At 38.4% G+C, this 24,533-nt stretch overlaps 1 protein-coding gene across 1 annotated transcript in view; it reads right to left on the bottom strand.

Annotated features, from left to right (window-relative positions):
* The window catches only part of ralbp1 (ralA binding protein 1), a 57,373-nt gene that overhangs the window by 18,328 nt on the left and 14,512 nt on the right, over window positions 1–24,533 (bottom strand). The window contains exons 3-5 of the mRNA XM_063059099.1: window positions 23,964–24,425; window positions 19,910–20,259; window positions 9,106–9,267 (exon numbers count right to left, since the gene is read on the bottom strand). Coding sequence (XP_062915169.1) covers window positions 9,106–9,267; window positions 19,910–20,259; window positions 23,964–24,425 — 974 coding nt within the window. The remainder of the gene's footprint in view (window positions 1–9,105; window positions 9,268–19,909; window positions 20,260–23,963; window positions 24,426–24,533) is intronic.

Here is a 24,533-nt window from a genome sequence, read left to right as displayed (position 1 = left end):
CCCATGCACTCCTGTTTCAGGTCAAGTGGATCAATTCATTGGTATTCATTTCCAGTTCTCTGGCTGCTGTCTCCATCATCATTTCTCTTTGTCTTCCTCTTGCTTATGTTACGTACCCTGTAACTGGGTTGCCAAACCAGCAGAAATGGACCACTTAGTTGGAGTCTGGTTAACAGAAACTAATAAAGTTTTATTAAAGAAATGAGCAACACAGCATTCTAATAGTAAGGATATAAATGCAACAGGTTAGCAATGATAAAACACACATGTACACAGAACTAGGATAATAGGAATCAATCAAGCTCTATCGCAGCCTAGGAGTAAAATGATCAGTCTCAAGTGACGCAGAGCTCAGTGCAGCTTAGTACAGTTCGCAGTAATCGCTGTTGTGCCGTTGGAGAGAGAGAGATAATATGCAAATCTGATTCAGACAGACCTTTGTTCTTCGCAGTCAGCTTTCGGGTGAACCCTTTATTGTCTTCCGAGGTCACCGACTGTGACTCCTCCGTTCTGGATATGACCGTTCTTCCACAGTGAACCCGGCACCCAGGCAAGGGCAGACACACACACCAGGTTCCCGCCGATCGTACCTTTTCACCCTGTGCGTCTATGGTCGGTCCCGCGACCAGACCTCCAAAACTCCCACCAACTTGTGGGGGGGGGGGGGGCACACCGCACTTCCAGGGTCTCGTTATCTCGTGGTGTGTCTTGCCTTAGCGAACCTGTTCCTTTTATCCCCCTGCTGGGGTATCGCCTGTCCATCAAACTTCAAACAGTTCAGGTTCAAAGCAACCGGTCTGACAATACTCAGAACTGTGTCTCTTTTCGTTAATCTCTCTCGTCTCTCACTAACATTTCTGAATGTTTCCCCATTGTCTCTCTTATCTCTCTCATCGGCATCAATCTTCTGATAACTTTGTCTTTTGTCACACTTTCTTCCCTTTAATCACTCCCATAATTATCGTGCATTCTAACTCCTCTTTCCTAATCACATATCCAATGAAGTTACGTTGCCTTTTCATGATCTCATACATTATTTCTCTTTTTGTGTTTGCTCTGTTCATGACATCCTCGTTAGATATTCATTTCGTCAATGATATTCTTTGCATCCTCCTCAAAAACCACATCTCTGCTGCTTTAATTCATTTCCTCATGTTACTAGATATTGTCCAACATTCTCAGCCATATAACATAACTAGATAAACGTAACATTTCAGTACTCTGACGCGGGTTGTCATGCCTAGTTTAGTATTGGTCAGTATACTCTTCATTCTCGTAAAGGTGTCTTTTGCCATCCCTATTCTTCTTTTGATGTCCATGTCGCACCTGCCATCTGATCTCACGCGGCTTTTGCTAAGCAGCAAAAGTTCTGTACTTGTTTTATGTCTTTCCCGTTTATTCTCAGCCTGCAGATAGGATTCTCCTTCTTTTTGGATATCACTATACATTGTCTTTTTGTTATTGATAGATAGACCCACTTTTGCACTTTCTTCAACAACTATATCAATTAAGTTTTGTAGTTCTTCCTCCGTACAGTGTCATCTGCATATCTGAAATTATTGATGCTTTCACCGCCAACTTTGATTCCCAAGATGCCTCTTATTTTTTGTAATATTGTTTCACTGTACACATTAAATAAATCAGGGGAGAAAACACACTCTTGTCTAACGCCTCTCTTGATTTTCGTAAACTGACTCACTTCTCCATCTATTCTTACAGCGGCAGTTTGTTCCCAGTACATATTTCTGATTAGGTGGAGGTCTTTCGAATCTAGATCTAGAGTTTTCTGTAATATTTCAAACAACTTATTGCGCTTCACTTTATCAAATGCTTTTGTGTAATCAATAAAACAAACAAATCTTTTTGCACTTGAGTAACTCGTTCTGATAGTATCCTTAACATCAATATTGCGTTTCTTGTACCTTTGTCTTTCACAAAACCACATTGTTCTTTACCTATTCCAGCTTGTATCTTACTTTTAGCTCTTTGTCATCAAAATTCTGCGAAGTATCTTGGTGATATGACTCATTAAACTTATGGTCCTATGTAATTCACATTCTATTGCTCCAGGTTTCTTAGGAAGAGTGATAAATACTGATTTTTTCATCTCTTCTGGTATTAATCCAGTCTCATAAATATCATTGATTAAATCAGTAAGTTTTTCAATTCCATAATCTTCAAGGGCGATAATTTGTTCTATTACTAATTCATCAGGACCGACTGCCCTTCCTTTCTTCATCTTATTTATTGCATTACGAACTTCAGATTTTAAAATACTTGGACCTTCAATATTTTTCTTAATTTCTGGTTTCTCGCCTCAATCGTCTTCAAACAATTCCTGAATATACTCAGTCCATCTGTTCATAAACTCATCTTTTTCCATGATAATGATACCTTCCTTTGCTTTCAAACATCCACCTGAAGAACAGAGGAGCTTTTTACCAGTGATATTCTTGATTTGTTGATGTAACCTTTTTGGATCAGTCATAGGGATTCTTTCTATTTGCTCACATTCCTGGTTTAACCATTCTTCTTAGACTTTCTGACATAAGCTTCTAACTTTTTTATCCAAGGACTTACATTCTATAGGATTTGCTTTCTTCCATCTCCTTTAGGAGAAGATGGTGGCGCGATGGCAGGGCCTCTCTGGTGAATGAATGATATCTGTAATCTGTCAAGTAGGGGACCGTGCACAATTCTGATTTGATGGAGACGGACGTGAGAGTACGGAGGAACATCTGGAAAAGTTCTGAAATGCCCGCTACTGTGTGGTTAACCGGAATCTCCGGAGCAGAAGGCCCCGAATCCTCGGCTTTGTGTGTTTCAGCGGCTGGGGCGAGGTCAAAGGCGCTCGGCAGAGGATGGCGCTCAGGAGGCTGTATCGGTGGGGCTGGTCGGAGGCTCGAAGTTTTCGGACAGACAGACTCAGTGTTGGCTGCTTCCAAGGCATCAGCAAGTTGATGGTGCCTGGAGGTTTATCGCAGGGAGTTTCTCCCTTTTGCCGCCTGCTATCGGGAACTCGGGAGTCGATCGGCTCGGGGACTTTGAGACTATTTTTACCGTGCCCATGGTTTGTTCTTCATCAAATTACGGTATTGCTTTGCACTGCTGTAACTATATAATTATGTGGTTCTGTAGTGTTAGTCTTTGGTCGGTCCTGTTTTCTGTGATATCACTCCGGAGAAACATTGTATCATTTCTTAATGCATGTATGCATTTCTAAATGACAATAAAAGAGGACTGAGTGTTCTCATAATCTAATCTAATCCTTTCTTCCATTAGATTTTTGATTTCATCTGTCATCCATTTATTTTTTGTGCTTTTTCTCTTTTTAGGAACCAGTGACTTTGCTGATTCTACCAAGGTATCCTTTAGAGAGTTAAATTTCATTTCTACATGATTGCTATCATCTTCAACAGATTATATTTCTAGACTTTGAAATCTATTCCTTACTTCAATAGTAAATTTTTGTCTTAAGTTTTCTTCTTTAATTAATTGTAAGTAGTCAAGGGATTGTTCAGGTCTTTGCTCCTTTAGTTTTTTTAAGTTTTACTTTTACATGACATACTACTGGGTTATGGTCACTATTACAGTCTGCACCTGGATATGTTTTGCATTGAGTCACTGAGTTTCTAAATCTTTGGTTTATAGTAATAAAGTCAATTTGATTTCTAGTGTTATCACCTGGACTTTTCCAGGTCCACAAGTGCCTTGGATGGTTTTTAAAGTAGGTATTCATAATGACCTGATTATTCATCTTGCACCATTCTACCCATTTATCACCTCTTTCATTTCTTTCCCGTAGTCCAAATTTTCCTATGGTATTTCCATCAGCACCTTGTCCTACTTTAGCATTTAGATCTCTCATGACAATAACAATATCTTGAGATTTGCATCCATTCTTTGCTTGTTCAAGCTCTTCATAGAATTTATCTATATCCTCATTTGTTCCATCTGTTGTTGGTGCATATACCTGTATAATTGCTAAATGAAATGGTTGTCCTTTGAATCTAAGAAGGAGCACTCTTTCTGATATTGCCCAATGTCCTAAAGCACTTTTTGCCATGTTTTCATCCATAAGAATTCCTACTCCATTAGTATGGGATGTTCCACAAGAATAAATTAGTATTTTATTTCTATTCTGACATGTTCTAGCACTTATCCCACGAACTTCGCTAATTCCCATGATGTTAATCTTTAGTCTTTCCATTTCATTTATCACATTGTCCAATCTTCCTGCTTGATATAGGGTTCTTGCATTCCAAGTGGCAATAATTTTCTTTTGTGTTACTTGAATTTTATGAGCAGTAGCTTGATGACGGTTGGGAATTCCCTGCTGACCAGAATCAACCCCACCGAGCGAAGCATCTTCAGAATTGTCTTGAAGATCCTCTTGAAGCTGTTGTTGTGTGATACATTTTGTGAGTTTGACCATGGCTTTCTTAGCAAATAGATTCTAGGAAACCTAGTATCTAGCAACAGTGCTTTGCTATTGCCTACCATTGGGCGAACTAAAGAAATCGCCATTTCTCTTCCCAAATGTTCATCCACCTGTACTAGCCGTTGACATTTGAGGTCCTAGCTCATCCGGCTTCTCCGTCATAAGTTCAGTTACTGAACCTGCCAGATCTGTCATTGGCCTTCGCTCGTATCTTGAGCAGGAACCCTGGTAGGTGCTACCATTCCGGGTCAAAGTGGCCCTGGGAACAATGAATGACCAAGGGGTAACTCCACTTTCCCCAAAGCTCTGAAAGCCCCCAATCAGAGCCTCATCCTCTGTTGCAGTTTAGAGTCATGCCCAGGACCAGTTTAGGCCATACTTACGCCTAATTAGAGAGAATTCTAGAGTTCACAAACTTTCTATCACCACTGTGATACTCAATGAATTTTTTAAAATATTCTAATCTCTTTCCCTCTAGATACTGGCTCCCATACCTCTGCCCAATTCAATCTTAAGCTGAACATTGGAAAATTCAGCAATGCTACTTTCTGGATTCTTAACTTCAACAATAAAGCTGTAGAGTGCCTAGGGAAAGTATTCACATTTTCATACTTTATCGTTTTACAGCACTGAATCACAGTGGATTTAATTTGGCTTTTTTTGGACACTGATCAACAGAAAAAGACTTTTGTGTCAAAGTGAAAACAGATCTCAACAAAGTGATCTAAATTAGTTACAAATATAAAACACAAAATTGATTGCATAAGTATTCGCCACTTTTAATATGACACACCAAATCATCACTGGTGCAGCCAGCTGGTTTCAGAAGTCACATAATTAGTTAAATGGAGATCTGTTTTTGGAGACCTGTGTGTGGTCAAGGTGTTTCAATTGATTATAATAAATTTGATTGTAATAAAAATAAACCTGTATCTGAAAGGCCCACCTGCTGGTGAGTCAGTACCCTGGCAAAAACTACACCATGAAAACAAATGGACACTCCAAGCAACTCTGCAAAAAGATTATTGAAAAGCACAAGTCAGGAGATGGATACAAGAAAATTTCCAAGTCACTGAATATCCCTTCGAGTGCAGTTAAGTCAATCATCAAGAAATTGAAAAAAAATGGCACAGCTGTAAATCTACCTACAGCAGGCCATCCTCAAAAACTGAGTAAGTATGCAAGAAGGGGACTAGTGAAGGAGGCATTCAAGAGACCTATGACAACTCTGGAGGAGTTTTAAGCTTCAGTGGCTGTGATGAGAGAGACTATGCATACAACAACTGTTGACTAGGTGCTTTACCAGTCATAGCTTTATGGGAGAGTGACAAAGAGAAAGCCACTGTTAGAAAAAACCTCACATGAAACTCAGCTAGTGTTTGCCAGAAGGCACGTGGGAGACTCTGAAGTTAGCTTCACTGCAACAGGCCCTGCCTGGAAGGCTTGTGAAGGTAGAGGGTAAAATCAATGCAGTAAAATATAGGGAAATCCTGGAGGAAAAGCTGATGCGGTCTGCAAGAGAACTACAACTTGGGAGAAGATATGTTTTCCAGCAAGACAATGACCCCAAGCATAAGGCCAAAGCTATACAGGAAACTCTTAAGATCAGCAAAGTTAATGTTCTAGAGTGGCCAAGTCTGAGTCCAGACCCCAACCCAATTGAGAATTTGTGGCTGGACTTGAAAGGGGGTGTTCACTCACAATCCCATGCAATTTGAGAGATTTGAGCAGTTTTGTAAAGAATGGGGAAATGTTGCAGTATCCAGATGTGCAAAGCTGATAGAGACCTATCCACACAGACTCAAGACTGTAATTGCTGCCAAAGGTGTATCTACTAAATACTGACTTGAAGGGGGTGAGTAATTATGCAATCAATTATGTTGTGTTTAACAATTGTAATTAATTTAGACCAATTTGTAGAAATTTGTTCAGGTTTAACGAGTTTTTTTTATTGATCAGTGTCAAAAAAGCCAGATTAAATCCACTGTGATTCAATGTTGTAAAACAATAAAACATGAAAACTTCCAAGGGGAGTGAATATTTTTTATAGGCACTGTATATCTAGTAAGTAGAGAAATTGGAGTATGCACTTCCTTAGTTCAAGTCAAATTTATTGTCATTCAATTGTATACATGTATACCACCAAATGAAACAAAATTCCTCCCAAACAAGGTGCATAAAACAATAAATAACTCACACAATATATCAAGTAATATCACAATGAATTAATTAACAAATAATATTAACAGATAATAAAATATATTCCAGAAGATGAACATTTAGCACAAGGTGCATTATGACGCAAGTTAAAAGGAAAGCAGTACAACGCTACAGTCGCTTCATACATGACGAAACCATGGCAGTGGCAAGAGGTGCAGTAGTCTCACAGCCTAGGGAAAGAAGCTGTTTCCCATCCTAACAGTCCTTGTCCTAAACTCTATAAACCCAGAACTTAAAAGAAAGCAAGAAATATAATGGGAACAAAATGAAAAAGGGAAATAAGATCGTCACTAAGCCCAACTAGTGACAGTCACCAAAATGTTTTGCTGAAATTGACTGCTTGGCACATTTGCAGTACAAACAGCATTAGCAAAGCAGAAACAAAGAATCCTGCCTATTATTTCAGAATCAAAATCAGATTTATCATCAATGATGTATGCTGTTAAATTTGATGTTTTGCAGGAGCAGTACAGTTTAAGACATAAAAAAGTTACAATAAATAGAGCAAAAACAGAGTAGTGAGGTAGTGTTCATGAGTTTGTGGACCCTTACTGAATATAACAATAAAAGTTGATTTTGCAACTGAGAGCAACATGTTGAAACTTCACACTGCACCATTTATATTATCATTGTTTATTGCAGACAACCAATTACATTGGGTGCACAAAGTTTACCACTTATCATTACCAAAGCAATTAATAACAAAAGCAGCACTTATGCCTTTTAAGTACACTAACTATTGTATTGTAGCAATGCGGGCAGCAGTGGAAAGGATGTGCAGCTTCAAGTTCCTAGGTGTCAACATCTCTGAATGTCTATCCTGGGAACAACATATTGTTGCAATTATGAAGAAAACATACCAGCAGCTATATTTTATTAAGAGTTTGAGGAGATTTATTATGTCACCAAAGAATTATGTCACTAGTGAATTTTTTACAGATGTACTGTGGAGAGCATTCTGACTGGTTCCATCACCATCTGGAGGTGTTAATGCACATGACTGGAAAAAGCTACAGGGGGTTGTAAACTCAGCCAGCTCCAACATGGGCACTTGGCTCCCTACCATCAAGGACGTTTTCAATAGGCAGTGCTTCAAGAAGGCAGCATCCATCATTAAGAACCCTCACCATCCAGCAGGACACCCCCTCTTCTCATTACCACCATCAGGAAGGAAGTACAAGAGTCTGAAGACACATTTCAGGGACAGCTCCTTCCCCTCTGCCATCAGATTTCTGAATGGTCCATGAACACTACCTTACTATTTTGCTACCTTTATGCACTATATATATAGCAACTACAATGTATTACACTGTACTGTCACAAAAAAAACTAAACTAATTTCACAACATGTATAATAAATCTGATTCGGATTTCGGTATTTCAGATAGTTTGAGCAGCTTAAGTTATCTTTGCTGAACTGTAATTTTATTAATCTGAATGTATGTAAATTAAGTATGTCATAGTCATACTTTATTGATCCCGGGGGAAATTGGTTTTCGTTACAGTTGCACCATAAATAATTAAATAGTAATGAAACCATAAATAGTTAAATAGTAATATGTAAATTATGCCAGGAAATAAGTCCAGGACCAGCCTATTGGCTCAGGGTGTCTGACCCTCCAAGGGAGGAGTTGTAAAGTTTGATGGCCACAGGCAGGAATGACTTCCTATGATGCTCTGTGTTGCATCTCGGAGGAATGAGTCTCTAGCTGAATGTACTCCTGTGCCCACCCAGTGCATTATGTAGTGGATGGGAGACACTGTCCAAGATGGCATGCAACTTGGACAGCATCCTCTTTTCAGACACCACCGTGAGAGAGTCCAGTTCCATCCCCACAACATCTCTGGCCTTACGAATGAATTATGACTGTTTTATAGGCAGGTAGCCCTCAAGTCATCCTAGTTTCTCTATAACTTCCATGAGCTCTTCCTACCAGCTGATCTGCTGCTGTGTTGTACAACTTTGCTCTGGTATTTACTGTATTAATTTCACTACTTCCTTCGGTAGATAAATTATTTAAATAATATGCACCTGCTTTAATCTGAAAGAACTATATAAAACTATGTTCCAACTGCAATCTCAAAATACTGATTTGGAACTCCCACAATATTTTTCTCTTTATTCAGAAAACATTGAAGTCCAATTCAGCAATTTCCACTGCACTGGCACAGATCAACACAGATTTCCATCAACCCTAGGAACATTTTCACTTTTAATTCCTTATTCCAGAATATGCTAAGTACTGTAATAAATATTTTGATGTCATTTCGGAATGCATCACTTATAACAAATTAAATAAAATTCCAAAATACTAAGCAAAGAATTTAAGTAAATGTTAAGTATTTTAATGGAGAAGAACATTGTTTTAAACAGGTAAACTTTAATTCAACTTTCATGTGACTTTTGATTGTCTATTCAGTTCATATAATGATCTCAAACATACCTGCCGCCGAATTTCTTCCTTAATGCTTTCTTGTGTCTCAGGTAAAACTGGCATTGTTGCCACATTAGACCAACGGAGTGGTTTCACAACTGGTTTTAGCTCTATTTCTCCAAATAGCTCTTTTACATGAGTGAAAAACAGGTACAATACACGATTGCTGATCTAGAAAAATATGACAGAAATTAGTACATATTCCCAACATGCTTTAGGCATTTATAATTCCTAACTTTCTCTATGCCCGATGATAAAGTCTTCCTCTTAGATATAGCCCCACAATCATACATTATTCTTGGATAACTTGGCAAATGGATATCCTTACATTAGTATCTAAAGGAAAACCAATAGTACTCATCTACAGAAAAAGCACAAGGGATGTTGTTGTCAACTGTGATTACTATAACATCTGACTAAAAAGGTCTTGATACTGGGTAACATTATCAAAAACTATTTGATATCTCTTCTGAGAAAAATGAATTTTAAAGAACTTTCCTTCTACAATGAAAGATAATCAAGTATTTTAATTTATGCACTTTATCACTAGCATGTCACTTGAAAGGTACATTTGATAAATATTTCACCCATCAGAAGTAATTCTGTACTGTCCTCCTAGGAATGAAGTTTATCGCTGTAAGCAACGAGGAAAATAAATTTATGTGAGTCCTCCATAACATCCCTGGACTAACTCCAAAACCAGGAGTTGACAGAGACATACAAACTTGGGAGTGTTCAGATAGGATAAATAGACAACCAGAGTATGAAGGAACTGCAAATAACATATGGAGAGAAAAAAACAAGCAGATGACACAGAATGAAAATAATAAGCAAAGAACCAAAAGGAAAACAAGATTTCTTTTTTTATACATAACAAATTAGTGTCTGGAATATAATGCCAAGGGGAACAAGTGAAGCACAAAATTTGCAAGACCACAATGGAGGGACTATTGAAGATTTCAACCTCGTTAATAAGTGGTGGGGCCAAAGGTTTGTTCTTGGAGCACAAAATTTAGAGGAAGATTGATGGAGAAGTAAATGTCTTGTCAAAAGGCAAGGCACAATTGCAAGTCAAAGTTTGTGAACCCTTTGCAATTAACTGGTTTTCTGCTTTAACTGTTCATAAAATGTGGTCTGATCTTCATTTAAGTCACAATAGTAGACAAACACAATCTGCTAAACTACTAACACACAAACAATTGTACATCCTCTCGTCAATACCAAGTACACCATTAGGTTCTAAAGAGTATGTGAACCTCTGGGGTAATGCCTTCTACAACAGTGATTTGGAGTCAGGTGTTCCAGTCAATGAGATGAGATTGGAGGTGTGGGCTGTAGAGTGCCCTGCTCTATAAAAAAGACACACACAGTCAGGTTACTGACAGCCTACTATTCTCAAGAAAGATCTGTTTAGGTGCACTATGCCTGAATCAAAACAACTTTCAGAGGACCTTAGAAGAATTGTAGAAGCTGGAAAAGGCTACAAAAACATTTCTAAAGACCTGGGTGTGATCAGTCCACAGTAAGAGAAAATGTCCACAAACAGAGGAAATTTATTACTGTTGCTACTCTCCCTAGGAGTGAGCATCCTGCAAAGATCACACCAACAGCAAAACATGCAATGCTGAAGGAGGTGAAAAAGAACCCAAGGGTAACAGCAAAAGACTTGCAGAAATCTCTAGAACATGCAAAAATTTATTCATGTGTCCACCAGAAGAAAAACACTGAACAAGAGTGGTGTTCATGGAAGGACATCATGGAGGAAACCACTGCTCTGCACAAAAAAATTGCTGCACCTCTCAAGTTTGTAAAAGACCACTTAATTGTTCCACAACGCTTCTAGGACAACGTTTTGTGCACACATGAGACTAAAGTTGAACGTTTTGGTAGAAAGGCACATCACAATGTTTGGAGGAAAAGGGCCTTGCACATCAACACCAAAACCTCATCCTAACTGTGAAGCATGGTGAAAGGAGCGTCATGGTTTGGAGCTGTTTTACTGTCTCAGGGCCTGGAGAGCCTGCAATTATTGAGAGAACAATGAATTCAAAATTGTATCAAGGCATTTTACAGGAGATTGTCAGGGTAGTGGTCCGTCACCAGAAGCTTAACAGAAGTTGGATGACGCAACAAGACAGTGATTTGAAACACAAGAGTAAATCAACAGAATGATTTAAAAAGAAAATTCATGTTTTCAAATGAACAAGTCAGAGTCCAGACCTTAACCCAATTGATATTCTGTGGCAAGACCTGAAGAGGTCTGTTCATGCAAGGTATCCCAGAAATATTGATGAACTGAAACAGTTTTGTATGGAGGAATGGTCTAAAATTTCTCCTTGCCATTCTGCAAGTCTGATCAGCAGCTACAGGAAATATTTGGTGGATGTTATTGCTGCTAAAGGAGGTTCTACCAGTTATTAAATACAAGGGTGCCTAGACTGTGAATGATTAAACAATGTGTTCAATAAAGACATGAGAAGTACAATTGTTTGCATGTTATTAATTTAGGCAGATTGTGTTTGTCTATTATTGTGACTTAGATGAAGATCAGACTACATTTTATGAATAACTAATGTAAGATACAAGGAAATTGCAAAGAGTTTCTTGCAAATGAACTTGGAAGGAATTTATTTGTATTATTAGACATTCCAATGATCAAAACACTAAAATTCAAAATGAAGGGCAGTGGTAAGGGAAATGTGAGGAAAACTGTTTTTAAAGTTAAAATATTTATACCTGGAATTCAGCCTGTAAACAACAGCAACTACTGTTTCAATCAGACCTTCCAATAGAATTAGATGAGTAGTTCAGAAGAAAAGCCACATCCAAATGCAGCAATTCCAGGAATGGGCTGACAGTTGGCAGGTAACATTCATGCTAAATGACTGCCAGACAATAATGGTGCTTAACAAGAGAAAATCAAGCCATCACCCCTTGATTTTCAATAGTACTGCCATCACCGGATATTCCACTTTCAATATCTGGGGAGTTACCACTGAATTAAAATTAAATTAACCATATGTACATGATTTTAAGTGCAGGTGAGAGGCAAGGAAACCTATAGTGTATAACTCACCTCAAGTGAGGAATGTGATGGAATACTCCCCTCGTGTCTGGATTCAACACTCATTAGGAAGCTTGACATCATATAGGACATAGCCCTTTTGACAGGCAAACCTTCCACTACCATTCACTTACTGCACCTCCAATGCACAATAAAATCAGTTTGTATCATCTATAGAATGCACTGCATCAAGTCGCCAAGGCTCCTTAAACAGCTGCTTCCAAATCTGTGGCCTGTACTAGCTGGAAGGATGCAAAACACAGGAACACTACTATATGGAAGTTTCCTTCCAAGCCACACACCTTTCAGATTTGTAAATACATCACTGTTCCTTCACCATTGTTGAGACAAAATCCTAGAACTCACTTCCTACAGCACTGCAGGTGTACCCATACCTCAAGGTCTGCAACAGTTCAAGAAGAAACCTTCTCAAGGGCAATTAGGGATGGTCAATTAATTTCTGGGTCAGCCTGTGAAGAATGCATGCCTTGAATGAATAAAAGTTTCTTCATTTCAGAACTCAACCAAGTAAGCTTTCTTTGCACTACCATCAATACAAGAACATTCTTTCTTAAAACTTAAGACCAAAACTCAACAGTGCTCCAGATCTGGTCTTAATAATGCTTTTTAAAGTTGCATCACACTTTCCATTTTTATTCCAGGTTACTTCTAACAAATGGTCAAAATTAACCTTCTTAGGTATATGCTGTACCTACATGCCAACCCTGTGCATTCTATGCACAAAATCAACAAGGTCCCTTTCTACAAGAATATTTTGTAGACTCACTCCAGTTAACCTTCCAAAGTGAGTACTTTCATTAAACTCTTACGTGCCAGTTTCATACACACTTCCTTAATCTTATCAACCTCCCCTAGGAGACTTTATGGATGGTCCACAAATTTCTAATCCAGCCACTTTTAAACTGGTAGTATATGTGGCTACAGTACACTCAGCCTCTTCATCCAAGTCATCAACATAGATTATAGATAGTTGAGGCTCTACCAATGATTACTGTGACACCCCAGTAATTACTGACTGCTAACCCAGACGGGGAGAAAGCAAGGAAAATGGGGTTGAAAAATAAAATCAGCCATAAATAAATTCTGAAGCAAACTTAATGGGCCTAATTCTGCTTCAATAGCTATGATCTAACCCGAAAATGACCCATTTTCCTCCTCTTCTGCAAAACCTGCCACTACGTTGACAACAGCCTTTTGAGTAGTAATATTTGATGTGGCACCTGCTCATTTTTTTAGCATCAAAGAACTCTAGTAAATTTACCAAACATGATTTTGCTTTCAGAAGATTATATTGATTCAGATAGATTATCCAATAACTTTTTAAAAAGACATGTTATCTTCTTATAATTGATTCTCATTGAAGCTCTTACAATCTGTTATTATAATTTGTTTAACCATGTATTATATTTTCCCTGACTTCTAAATATTTGCAATCTATCCTAGACATATTTCAATAGGTCAATAGGTAGATTTAATGTCGGAGAAATGTATACAATATACATCCTGAAATTCTTTTTCTTTGCAAACATCAGCGAAAACAGAAGTGCCCCAAAGAATGAATGACAGTTAAACGTTAGAACCCCAAAGAACCGCAGTAACCCCCTCCCATGCACAAGCAGCAGCAAGACAACAACACCCTCCCTCCCCCACCAGCAAAAAGCATCGGCGCCCTCCACCAAGCACTCAAGCGGGCAGCAAAACATCAGTAAAGACACAGACTTGCAGTACTGCATAGAATACTTGTTCACCTGGTTATCCAACATGCCACAGGCTCTCCCTCTCTCTCTCCCACAACTAAGGGAAAAGAGGTGTCCCCGTTTCACAGCGAAAGGGGAGACATAACAAATAACTTGCTGATTTATGATGTTAAAAGTCTGTTGCGTCGCTTTTTCTGAGCTCCACGCCCAGAGAGTTGGCCCCTGGGCTCAAGTCTTTGGACACACACCACACAGCAGCTAACCCACTGCTCCCCATGTTCCGTGTTCTCCCATGACGCCTCAGTCAGGGGCACCAACCTTGAATCCAGAGCCACGAAAACCTGGCACCCTGAAGGCATGCTAGTCTTCCAGGCTGTGTCCTTGGGATATCAAAAAGCAGCCGGTCGTGAGGCCCTGAGAGCAGGCCCCATTCCCGCAAAGAACTAAAGTCAGAGTGTAACTCCAGGTCAGGGTCTTCAAAACCCCAAAAACAAGATTATAGGTTCTTACATCACATACAAAATGCTGGAGGAAAACCGCGAGTCAGGCAGCATCTACGGAGGGCAAAACCAAAGGTTGAAGCCTGAAAGTCTGAAGATTGAACTTAGTGAGTCTAGTCCAGAGACTGGTGGTTGGAGCTCTAATGTCTGCAAGTCTGGAAGTGCAGGCCAGAAAGTCTGGGGCCAAGGTCTGGAGGCCTAGAGGCAGTCCGTCCTGGGGTCAAAGGCCTGCATGTGTGAAGGGGGTTGATTTGCTGCTGTTGTTGCTGCCACCATGCGGTTCTGTGTTGTATTGAACATTGTGGGCATACTATGTTGGCACCGGAATGTAAGATGACACTTCTGGGCTGCACCCAGTGCATACTTGGATGTGTTGTTTATTAATGCAAATGATGCATTTCACTGTATGTTTTGATGTACATACGACAAATATATCTGAATCTCAAACAGTTAATGTTTTGGGCCGAGACCTTAGTCAGGTCTCAGCCCAAAACTGCAACTGTTTATTCCCCTTCGTAGATACTGCCTGACTTGCTGAGTTCCTCCAACATTATGTGTGTGTTGCTCAAGATTTCCAGCACCTGCAGAACTCTTGTGTTTATGATTACAAGTAGGAGATTGATTTCTGTTTAGTCCATCACACCTACTGGGGCATAGGCCACTGACAGCAGCTCGCCAGGTTCCTCTGTCCTGGGCCTGTCCAAGTTATCCCCCAGGTGTAGCCCAACTTCGAAAATCCTTCCTCTCCCAGGTATGAGGTCTTTGGAGCTTTTGTTCATATTTGTGTAGCTCTAGATTTTTACAGGATGGGATTGTAGCCCATGCTCAATCCTCTTCCTTTCATAGCTGGGCTTGGGACAGTCCAGGACAGTTAATTTCTGTCCTGATACCATCAAATAATATATGCAATAACTCTCAAAACTCAGTATCCTAAAATTCTCCTTTCTGGCCTCCCCCTGACAAAAAGTACACTTCCCAGATTTGATCACATATAATATCCCGTTCTTTCAATAACTTCCTCATTAAACAAAAACAGATCTCCATCTCATCCAGTAATATTTACAAATCAAAACTCTCCATAGTCTTAATCCAACAAATCTTACAAGTGCCTTTAACATTGAAAATATATTCCACAAATCGCTGAAGTCACAGTTAGCCCCATTACTACTTAACACCTTTAATTGGATCTTGCAGAGAGGAGAAACTCCACCTTCCTGGAGAGAAGCGATTATTTGTTATTCCTAAAGAGGGTAAAGATAAACTAGAATGTGGTAATTATCGGCCAGTTAGCGTTCTTAATTTAGATTACAAATTATTTACATATTAGCGCGCAGATTGGAAAACCTTTTACCTGGCCTAATCCATTTAGACCAGACTGGATTTATTCAACAAAGACGAACACAGGACAACATAAGGAGAACTCTACACATACTAGAACAGGTTACTAAGAACGGGACAGAGACAATGTTAGTGGGATTAGACGCTGAGAAAACTTTTGATTCAGTTAGTTGGGCGTTCCTATACAGTATTAGGAAGATACGGCTTTTAAGAAAAGTTTATTAAAGTAATCCAGACTTTATATGACAGCCCTACAGCTCAAAATAAGATAAATGGGGACCTCTCTGACTCCTTTATTTTAGAGAGAGGCACTAGACAGAGATGCCCAATTTCTCCTCTCCTTTTTGCGCTATACATTGAACCGCTTGCCCAACTAATAAGACAGAGTGAAATTGTAAAAGGTATCAAGGTGGCAGGGATTGAACAGAAAGTGGCATTATTCGCAGATGATGTTTTACTCTATCGGAGTGAACCAGAAAAATCATTTATAGGATTATTTACACTGTTGAATGACTTTGGGAAAATAACAGGTTATAAAATAAATGTAAAGAAAACGCAGGTTATGTCCCTAAATTATACACCATCCAAAAAACTGCAGGATACATATGATCTTAAGTGGGAAGCTAAATCATTAAAATATTTAGGAATAACCCTGCCGAAGGATCTTTCAACGCTGTCATAGGTAAATTATGGGCCATTAATTTCAGCGATAAAAGCAGATATGCATAGATGGAATCTTATCCCCTTTTTAAGTTTAAATTCAAGGATAAATACCATAAAAATGAATATTCTCCCTCGGTTACTCTATCTTTTCCGGACTTTACCTGTGGAGGTGGATGATAATCAATTCAGGGAATGGGACAAATGGATTTCCTGCTTTATCTGGCAAGGAAAGAAACCTAGAATTCGATATAACACCTTACAGTTAGGGAAGGAAGGAGGAGGTATGGTACTTCCTTGCTTGAGAAATTATTTTTATGCTTCACAGATAACCCCTCTGTTATATTGGTGTAATAGGGAATATAAGGCTAGATGGAAGGAAATAGAATTTGGATTGGTTGACAGTTTTCCTCTACAGGCCTCAATAGCAGACAAAGGATTGATGGCCCAATTGGAAAACCTTAAAAACAGCTGGATAAATCTTACATTAAAAGTATGGCAGAAGGTGGTTAATTCATGTGGAATCAATAACATGTTAAAACTTTTCAGATGGTGTGCATATGATAGCGAATTCCTTCCCAACAGAGGAGATAAAAGACTTGAACTATGGACAAAGAAAGGTCTTACAACCTACCTCTCATTTATACATAAAAGAGTATTACAAAGTTTCCAATTCCTGCAGGACAAACATAGCCTAGAACACAATGACTTTTTTAGATACCTTCGAGTACGACACTATGTTAACCAGAGTTGTAGATATACAGACTTAGCAACAGTAGAATTAGAATTTTTCAAGATTCTGAATTCGGCTTACAGTTCAATACCAAGTAAATCAGTTTCTCGATTATATAATACACTCTCCCATGCTAAAAATGCAAATACACTGTATATTAAAGAGAAGTGGGAGAAAGAAGCGAGGTTGTACTTTCAGAGGAGGCTTGGGGGAAAATATGCAGCTTTCAGTGGTCTTCGACTAACTCTTTGACTTGGAGAGAACATTGCTGGAAAAATATTATAAGATACTTCAAGACCCCATATCAGGAAAAACAAAGACACAAACGTGACGTGTTGGAGAAGGTGCGGCTCCAAGGAGGCAAATCATTTCCATATTTTCTGGGATTGCCCTAAATTAAGTTTATATTGGAAAGGTATTCATAGAACATTAGTTAAGGTACTTAAGATCCAGACACCTCTGAACTTTGAGACGCTCTATTTGGGGCATGTATTGTTTCTTGAACAGAAGAAAGATATAAAGTTGCTGCAGGCCCTTCTAGCAGCAAGTAAGAAATCAATCACTAGAAAGTGGCTAAATCCAATACCACCTACATTAGAAGATTGGCACAAAATTATCTTGGAAATATTTAAAATGGAAAAGATGACTTACTCTCTGAGAATTCAAAAAGAAAATTTTTATCAAATTTGGAATAAATGGATTGAATATATAACCCCAAAGCGACCAGACTTTAGATGACTCTCCTAATGATTTATACTGCTCTTCTCATCGACACAGTAATATTGCTAACGTAAGCACCCCTGGTCTAAATGTTTACTGTTTTTGTTTTTTTTTCTTTTTTTGGAAAATGGAGAATTAACACAAGTAAAGGAAAAGATTTGGGAAAGGGATAAAAAATAATAAAAATTAAGTAAATAAGTACATGGGGATTGGATAATTATGTTTGGGGGTAGGAGCAAACATGAACAAGTTAGGATATAAACACCTACAACGGTAGTTACATAGGCCTACATACAATATTTTGGACCAGAAAGAAATGGTCCAGAAGAGATATATGGAAATTATTATTAATCCACTATTATTACTATTTTTCTTAACAACTAATATCATTACTTAGCCTAATAGAGTAGAATTTCAACTGCACATAATTATTTATTTAAGTGTCTAATTTCTTTTTATATCATCTTAATGTGTACTTAGGAATGTATAAATAATTATAGATTTATACATATAAAAAAAGTAAAAGGTTATACATGTGAAAAAAGTTCATGATACTTGTGAATTCCTTATCCAAATAAAAATTAAAAATTAAAAAATATATTCCATACTTCACTAAAATAATTACATACACCAAAAGATGTGCTCGAATCTTAGTCCCTGACCAACATTTCTCTCGAATAACCAAGAAATGTTTTGATCAAATCAGTGCCAAGTTTCCCACACTACCATAGTAACTACACAATAAAATTACTTAGTTGGCCAGAGATCATGCAATGTGTACTTTTTCTAATTTAAGGTGATTCTCAAGGGAACTCTATACCACAAAAGCTATCACACTTTTTCAATCATACAGTAATACAGCACTGAAACAGGCCATTCCGCCTATCTAGTCCATGACGATCCAGTTTCTACCTATGCACTTTATCATACCTCTCTTATCCTTGTATCTTCATTTCAAAAACAATGTTCAGCAGATAATCTCAAAAATCAACAATTTACTAAAATCATGACTCAAGCACTTTTCACTTGGTCATCTGAATAGACCCAAGAAGTCCATCAGCATTTACAGTAAGTTTCAGGACAAGTCACTGAGAATGTCTGGTGGCAATGTCCACTTAACTCATATACTCAACCAGTTGAGTAAAGATACACAGAAATAAACAAGCCAAAGCATAGCAAACCTTGATATTCCATCTAATCTTATCATTCCAAAATACAGACAAGTGAGAGCAGCTCAAGATTTAACTTATTTCTCTTATTCTTTGTTGTAGAGATAAAGATGCATTATTAAACCACAAACAAACTGAAGCCACCACTGGACCGACAATTATTGGATTTTGGTGAAAGTAACATGGGCATTCATTCTCACATGCATGAGTGGACTACTATGCTTAATTTGAACTCCACATAATCTATGGAATTCAAGGGTTTAAATTTGCAAGTGTAAAACCTGTAAATCCTAAGAAAAAGATGCTGAGTAGTGCCACTTTCTCCAGAATTGAACTCAAAAGAGAAACTGTCCTCATTATGAATTAAGTGACCTCCTTTTTACCGTATACATGAAAAAGGGAGCAACAGTGGGCCATCAGGCTCATCAACCCCGTCTCACCATTTAATACAGCCATGGCTGATCTATACTAAGTTCAACTTTTCTTCTGTGCCATTCCCCCAATAACCCTCTATTCCACAAACTGTCAAATATTTAAATACTTAACCCTGCCTCCAACACCCACTGTACAGATTCACTAACCTGTACATAACTTAGCTTTAAATGACAAGCCCTTGTAGTTACGTCATGATTTTGAGACTCTTCCATTTGTGATAACATCCTAGCATTTACCCTGTCAAGCCTCACTAGGACGTTGTATTTGAATAAGTCCAACTCTCATTCATCTAAACTTCACCCTATGTTTGCATGCAAATGTGGTCATCATAGACCCAAAACTGGAGAAACTAAACAGAAATCATGGAGGAAGAAAAAGCAAAGGTTTAACTGAATAAATGGAACTACTATTTTCTTAATTTACAGCAAATTCTATAACAATTATACTAACAAATAAACTTGGATCACATAGAGTACCTGAACAGTAGGGCTAAGAACAATAGAAATATTCTGGATGTTCATTTTTGTTTCACTTTCTTTTTCAATGACATGGTTCATATGGATAATAAGCCAAGAAAAGAGAAGGTAATTAGGTGCAGGCAGTTCTTTTAGCAGACGCTGGCACTCCTGGACTTTTTCACTGTCCGTGCCTTTCCCGCACGCATCCTCAAACTTCATCAAAAGTTCCTTGGTAAGAATATTTTCTGGCAACTCACGAAGGTATTGTTTCAAGAGGCTGGCCACTGTATTTGCATCATAATCATCCAGATTTGGAGACTCTTCACGATCATATACAATTTTTAATTCATCTACTTTTGATTTGGTTCCTAAGTCAGAGAGTAAATACAAAAAGCAGAATATTCATTATTTCAATGAAAATTAATTTTACATATTGGAAAATAAATGGAATATCAATACAAATTTTTCCTGGATGCTAAGCAGTGTAACCAAATCCAGTTACATGACTGTAAGTTTCTTATTTTGCAGACCTTAGGAGACTCTGTAAACCTACAATTTAGAGCTAGGCCAGAATCACTTAATTCTTAACAGCACAAAACAGGGTAATCACCTTAAGATCCTGACGGCCTGTTTACAAATGGAGCAGCAGCAGCCCACCTCTAGCAATGACCTATCGTCACTGTGCAAATTGCTACCATCCACACCATTTGCTCCAGACAGCCCATTAACTGCCTTCACAGACAGCCACTGCACATTGCCAACGCTCCACACTGAATCATGCTCAATTCCTTTCAGATGGTTCCATTAGCACTCTCATTCCTGAGAATGCAACCTGAATTCCAACCTGGGGTCCACAGACTCCTCAGTTAATGTTAAGGGTCCTTTGCAGAATATAGGTTGAAAATCCCTGTAATAGATGGACTAGCTCCAAATGGGCAATACACTGGCGCAAATGGTAGCAGTTTCAAAAACTGACCTGAAATTAAATTTGTACCTTATACTACATTACTGATTGTCAAAATCTATACTTAGACTACAGAATTTCAGTTGGCTTCTTTGACTTTGCTTTTTTCCCCATTTTAGATTTTCATTTCCCAGGTTAGTTTTACCGTCCACTGCAAGATAACTAAGATGCTAACCTAACGACTCAAATAGAAACTGTAATGTTTAATTTAAATAAACCTATGTCTTCAATATGGTCTCAATTAGAACTACCCTATGTACCCTAGGAAGAATGTAACACACATTGCTGATCCCTGTTGAACTCCCTGCATCCTAAGTTCACACCACACCATTTGGAAAATCAGTCCAAAAAAATCAGATTTTATTCTTGGCCAACTGATGGCTAGTAATTCAGTGCTGTAAGCAAGCAAGCAAGTTTATCTGTATAGCACTTCTCAAACACAAAGCAATTCAAAGTACTTTACATAGAACAAGAAATAAAAATCAAACAGCAAATTTCAGACAACATATAAGAGAATAAAATCACACAAAAAAATAGATATGATAAATAGAAGTTACAGTGAAGGAGATTCTAATTAAAAGCTATAGCGAAAAGAAAAGTTTTAAGCCTCGATTTAAAAGAGCTTAAAGTTGGGGCAGACTTGATCCTCTGGAAGGTTATTCCAGATATGTAGAGAATAGTAACTAAAAGCTGCTTCACATGTTTGGTTTTTACTCTGGGGATGGTAAGCAGATCTGCCCCAGACAATCTAGGAGCTTGGGAAGGATCATAATGCTGCAAGAAATCAGAGATGTATTTTAGCCATAGACCATTCCGTGCTTTATAAACCAGTAGCAATATTTTAAAATCAATCCTCTGATGGACTGGAAAGCAGTGTAGCGATCTGAGAACTGGAGTTATATGTTCTACTTTCTTGGTCTTAGTGAGGACTCTAGCAGCAGCATACTGAATGAGCTGCAGCTGTCTGAGGGATTTTTTTTACAGACCTGTGAAAATGCCATTACAGTAGTGAAGCCTACTAAAAATAAAAGCATGAATGAGCTTTTCCAGATCATGCTGAGACATACAGTGCCTATAAAAAAGAATTCACCCCCTTAGAAGTTTTCATGTTTTATTGTTTTACAACACTGAATCACAGTGGATATAATTTGGCTTTTCAACAGAAAAAAATTCTTCATGTTAAAGTGACACCAAATCATCACTGATGTAGCCAGTTGGTTTTAGAAGTCACATAATTAGTTAAATGGATATGTTTTTGGAGACCTATGTGCAGTCAAGGTGTTTCAATTGATTGTAGTAAAAATATCTGAAAGGTCCAACTGCTGGTGAATCATTATCCTGGCAAAAACTACACCATGAAGACAAAAGAACACTCCAAGCAACCCCGCAAAGAGGTTATTGAAAAACACAAGTCAGGAGATGGATACAAGAAAATTTCCAAGTCACTGAATATCCCCTGGAGTACAGTTAAGTCAATCATCAAGAAATGGAAAGAATATGGCACAGCTGTAAATATGCCTAGAGCAGGCCGTCCTCAAAAACTGAGTGACCTTGCAAGGGGACTAGTGCAGGAGGCCACCAAGAGACTTATGACAACTCTGGAAGAGTTACAAGCTCCAGTGATTGAGATGGGAGAGTGGCAAAGTTAAAGCCACTGTCGAAAACTTAGGCAATCAATTTTTTGTTTTATATTTGTAATTAATTTAGATCACTTTGTAGAGATCTTTTCACTTTGAACAGAGTCTTTTTCTGTTGATCAGTGTCAAAAAAGCCAAATTAAATTCACTGTGATTCCATATTATAAATCATTAAAACATGAAAACTTCCAAAGGGGATAAATACTTATAGGCACTATAAGCCCTTTAAACTCTCGTTATATTTTTAAGATGGTAGTAGGCTGACTTTGCAATTGTCTTAATGTGGCAGTTAAAATTTAACTCAGAGTCCATCACAACACCAAGGATTCTGGCTTGGTTTGTGGTCTGTAACAACAAGGACTGTAAGTGAGCACTAACTTTCAATCATTCTATTTTGGCACCAAACACAAATATTTCAGTAACATACATCAAAGTTGCTGGTGAACGCAGCAGGCCAAGCAGCATCTATAGGAAGAGGTGCAGTCGACGTTTCAGGCCGAGACCCTTCGTCAGGACTAACTGAAGGAAGAGTGAGTAAGGAATTTGAAAGCTGGAGGGGAAGGGGGAGATGCAAAATGATAGGAGAAGACAGGAGGGGGAGGGATAGAGCCGAGAGCTGGACAGGTGATAGGCAAAAGGGGGTACGAAAGGATCATGGGACAGGAGGTCCGGGAAGAAAGACAAGGGGGGGGGTGACCCAGAGGATGGGCAAGAGGTATATTCAGAGGGACAGAGGGAGAAAAAGGAGAGTGAGAGAAAGAATGTGTGCATAAAAATGAGTAACAGATGGGGTACGAGGGGGAGGTGTAGCACTTGTTCCGCTTACACGGATAAGTATTTCAGTTTGCACTTTGTTTAACTGGAGGACATATTGGCTCATCCAATCAGTGTTTGTTCAATACAGTTTTGTAGTGATTGTACGGGACCATAATCAGTGATTTGTTCAATAGCTAGAAGAACATTTTTTTTGCATGAGGGGCAAGTTTCTTCTATCCAGGTATATGCCTGGAAGAGGTTAGCAGGGGTAGTAGCTGAAGCAGGCGGTTTGATGGAGTTTAAGAGGCTTTAAGATAAATATGAAGGGAATGGATGGATATGGGTGATACACAAGAGGATGCAGTATAAATTAGCATCAAGATTGGCACAACATTGTGGGCCAAATGGGCTGTCCAGTGCTAGGTTCCATCAAAATCATTACAGTTTTTTGGGTGAAGATAGAACAGATAAAAAAATGATTGCTGATGCAGAGTAACTAACTACAAATGTAAATCAATCAGCATCTGATCATCTAGAGGAAGCATGAATCTAACAGATATTAATTTTAAACCATAAATTTAATCAACCTTATAGTTTCAACTTACATAACAAGAAAATTCATGCAATGAAAAGGTTTTGGAAGCAAGTTCTAATTTTGTATAATTGCTCTCTTCAACAAAAACAGTGAACAGCCCAAACTAAGCTGAAACCATACCTGATACCCTATAAATGCCTTCACTTTTCATGCCATAATTTTCAATATAGTCAATGCATTCACGAAAAACTGCTGGTAGCTGGATCCCATCATATAGCATAGTCCTCTCAGCAGCCTCAGCCAATGGAATACCAAAGATAGGCCGGAAGGAAGAAGGAGTATCCATCTGAACTGCTTCCTGCTCCGGAACAGGTTTTTTCTTTTTCTTTTTCTCTTTCCACTGTTTAACGACATCTGCTGCAGTTATATCTTTGGACTTTTTCTCCTTGTGTTTGTCCTCTTTATGCTTTTCCTCTTTGTGCTTTTCTTCCTTTGGCTTTTCTTTGATCTTAAAATCTTTTTCTTTCTTCTTGGAGAAACTAGGCTTTTTGAAGACATGGATACCCTTTGGTCTTTTCATCTTTGATGGGCTCTCTGCTTCATCACCTGAGCTGTCCTCTTGGAAGGCTGCATACCCCTCAGCTATGTAAAAAGAAAGGAAAATAAGGTCCATGTTGTTTTTGTTTTATAATCTGCCACCTTCTCAGACCTCTCCAGGACACAACTTCTTCAAACTATATCATGAATCAT

This window comes from Mobula hypostoma, chromosome 1 (genome assembly GCF_963921235.1).
Source record: "Mobula hypostoma chromosome 1, sMobHyp1.1, whole genome shotgun sequence".
Lineage (NCBI taxonomy): Eukaryota > Metazoa > Chordata > Chondrichthyes > Myliobatiformes > Myliobatidae > Mobula > Mobula hypostoma.
Note: the sequence above shows the minus strand (reverse complement) of the source record. Positions and strands in the feature narration are given on the sequence as shown.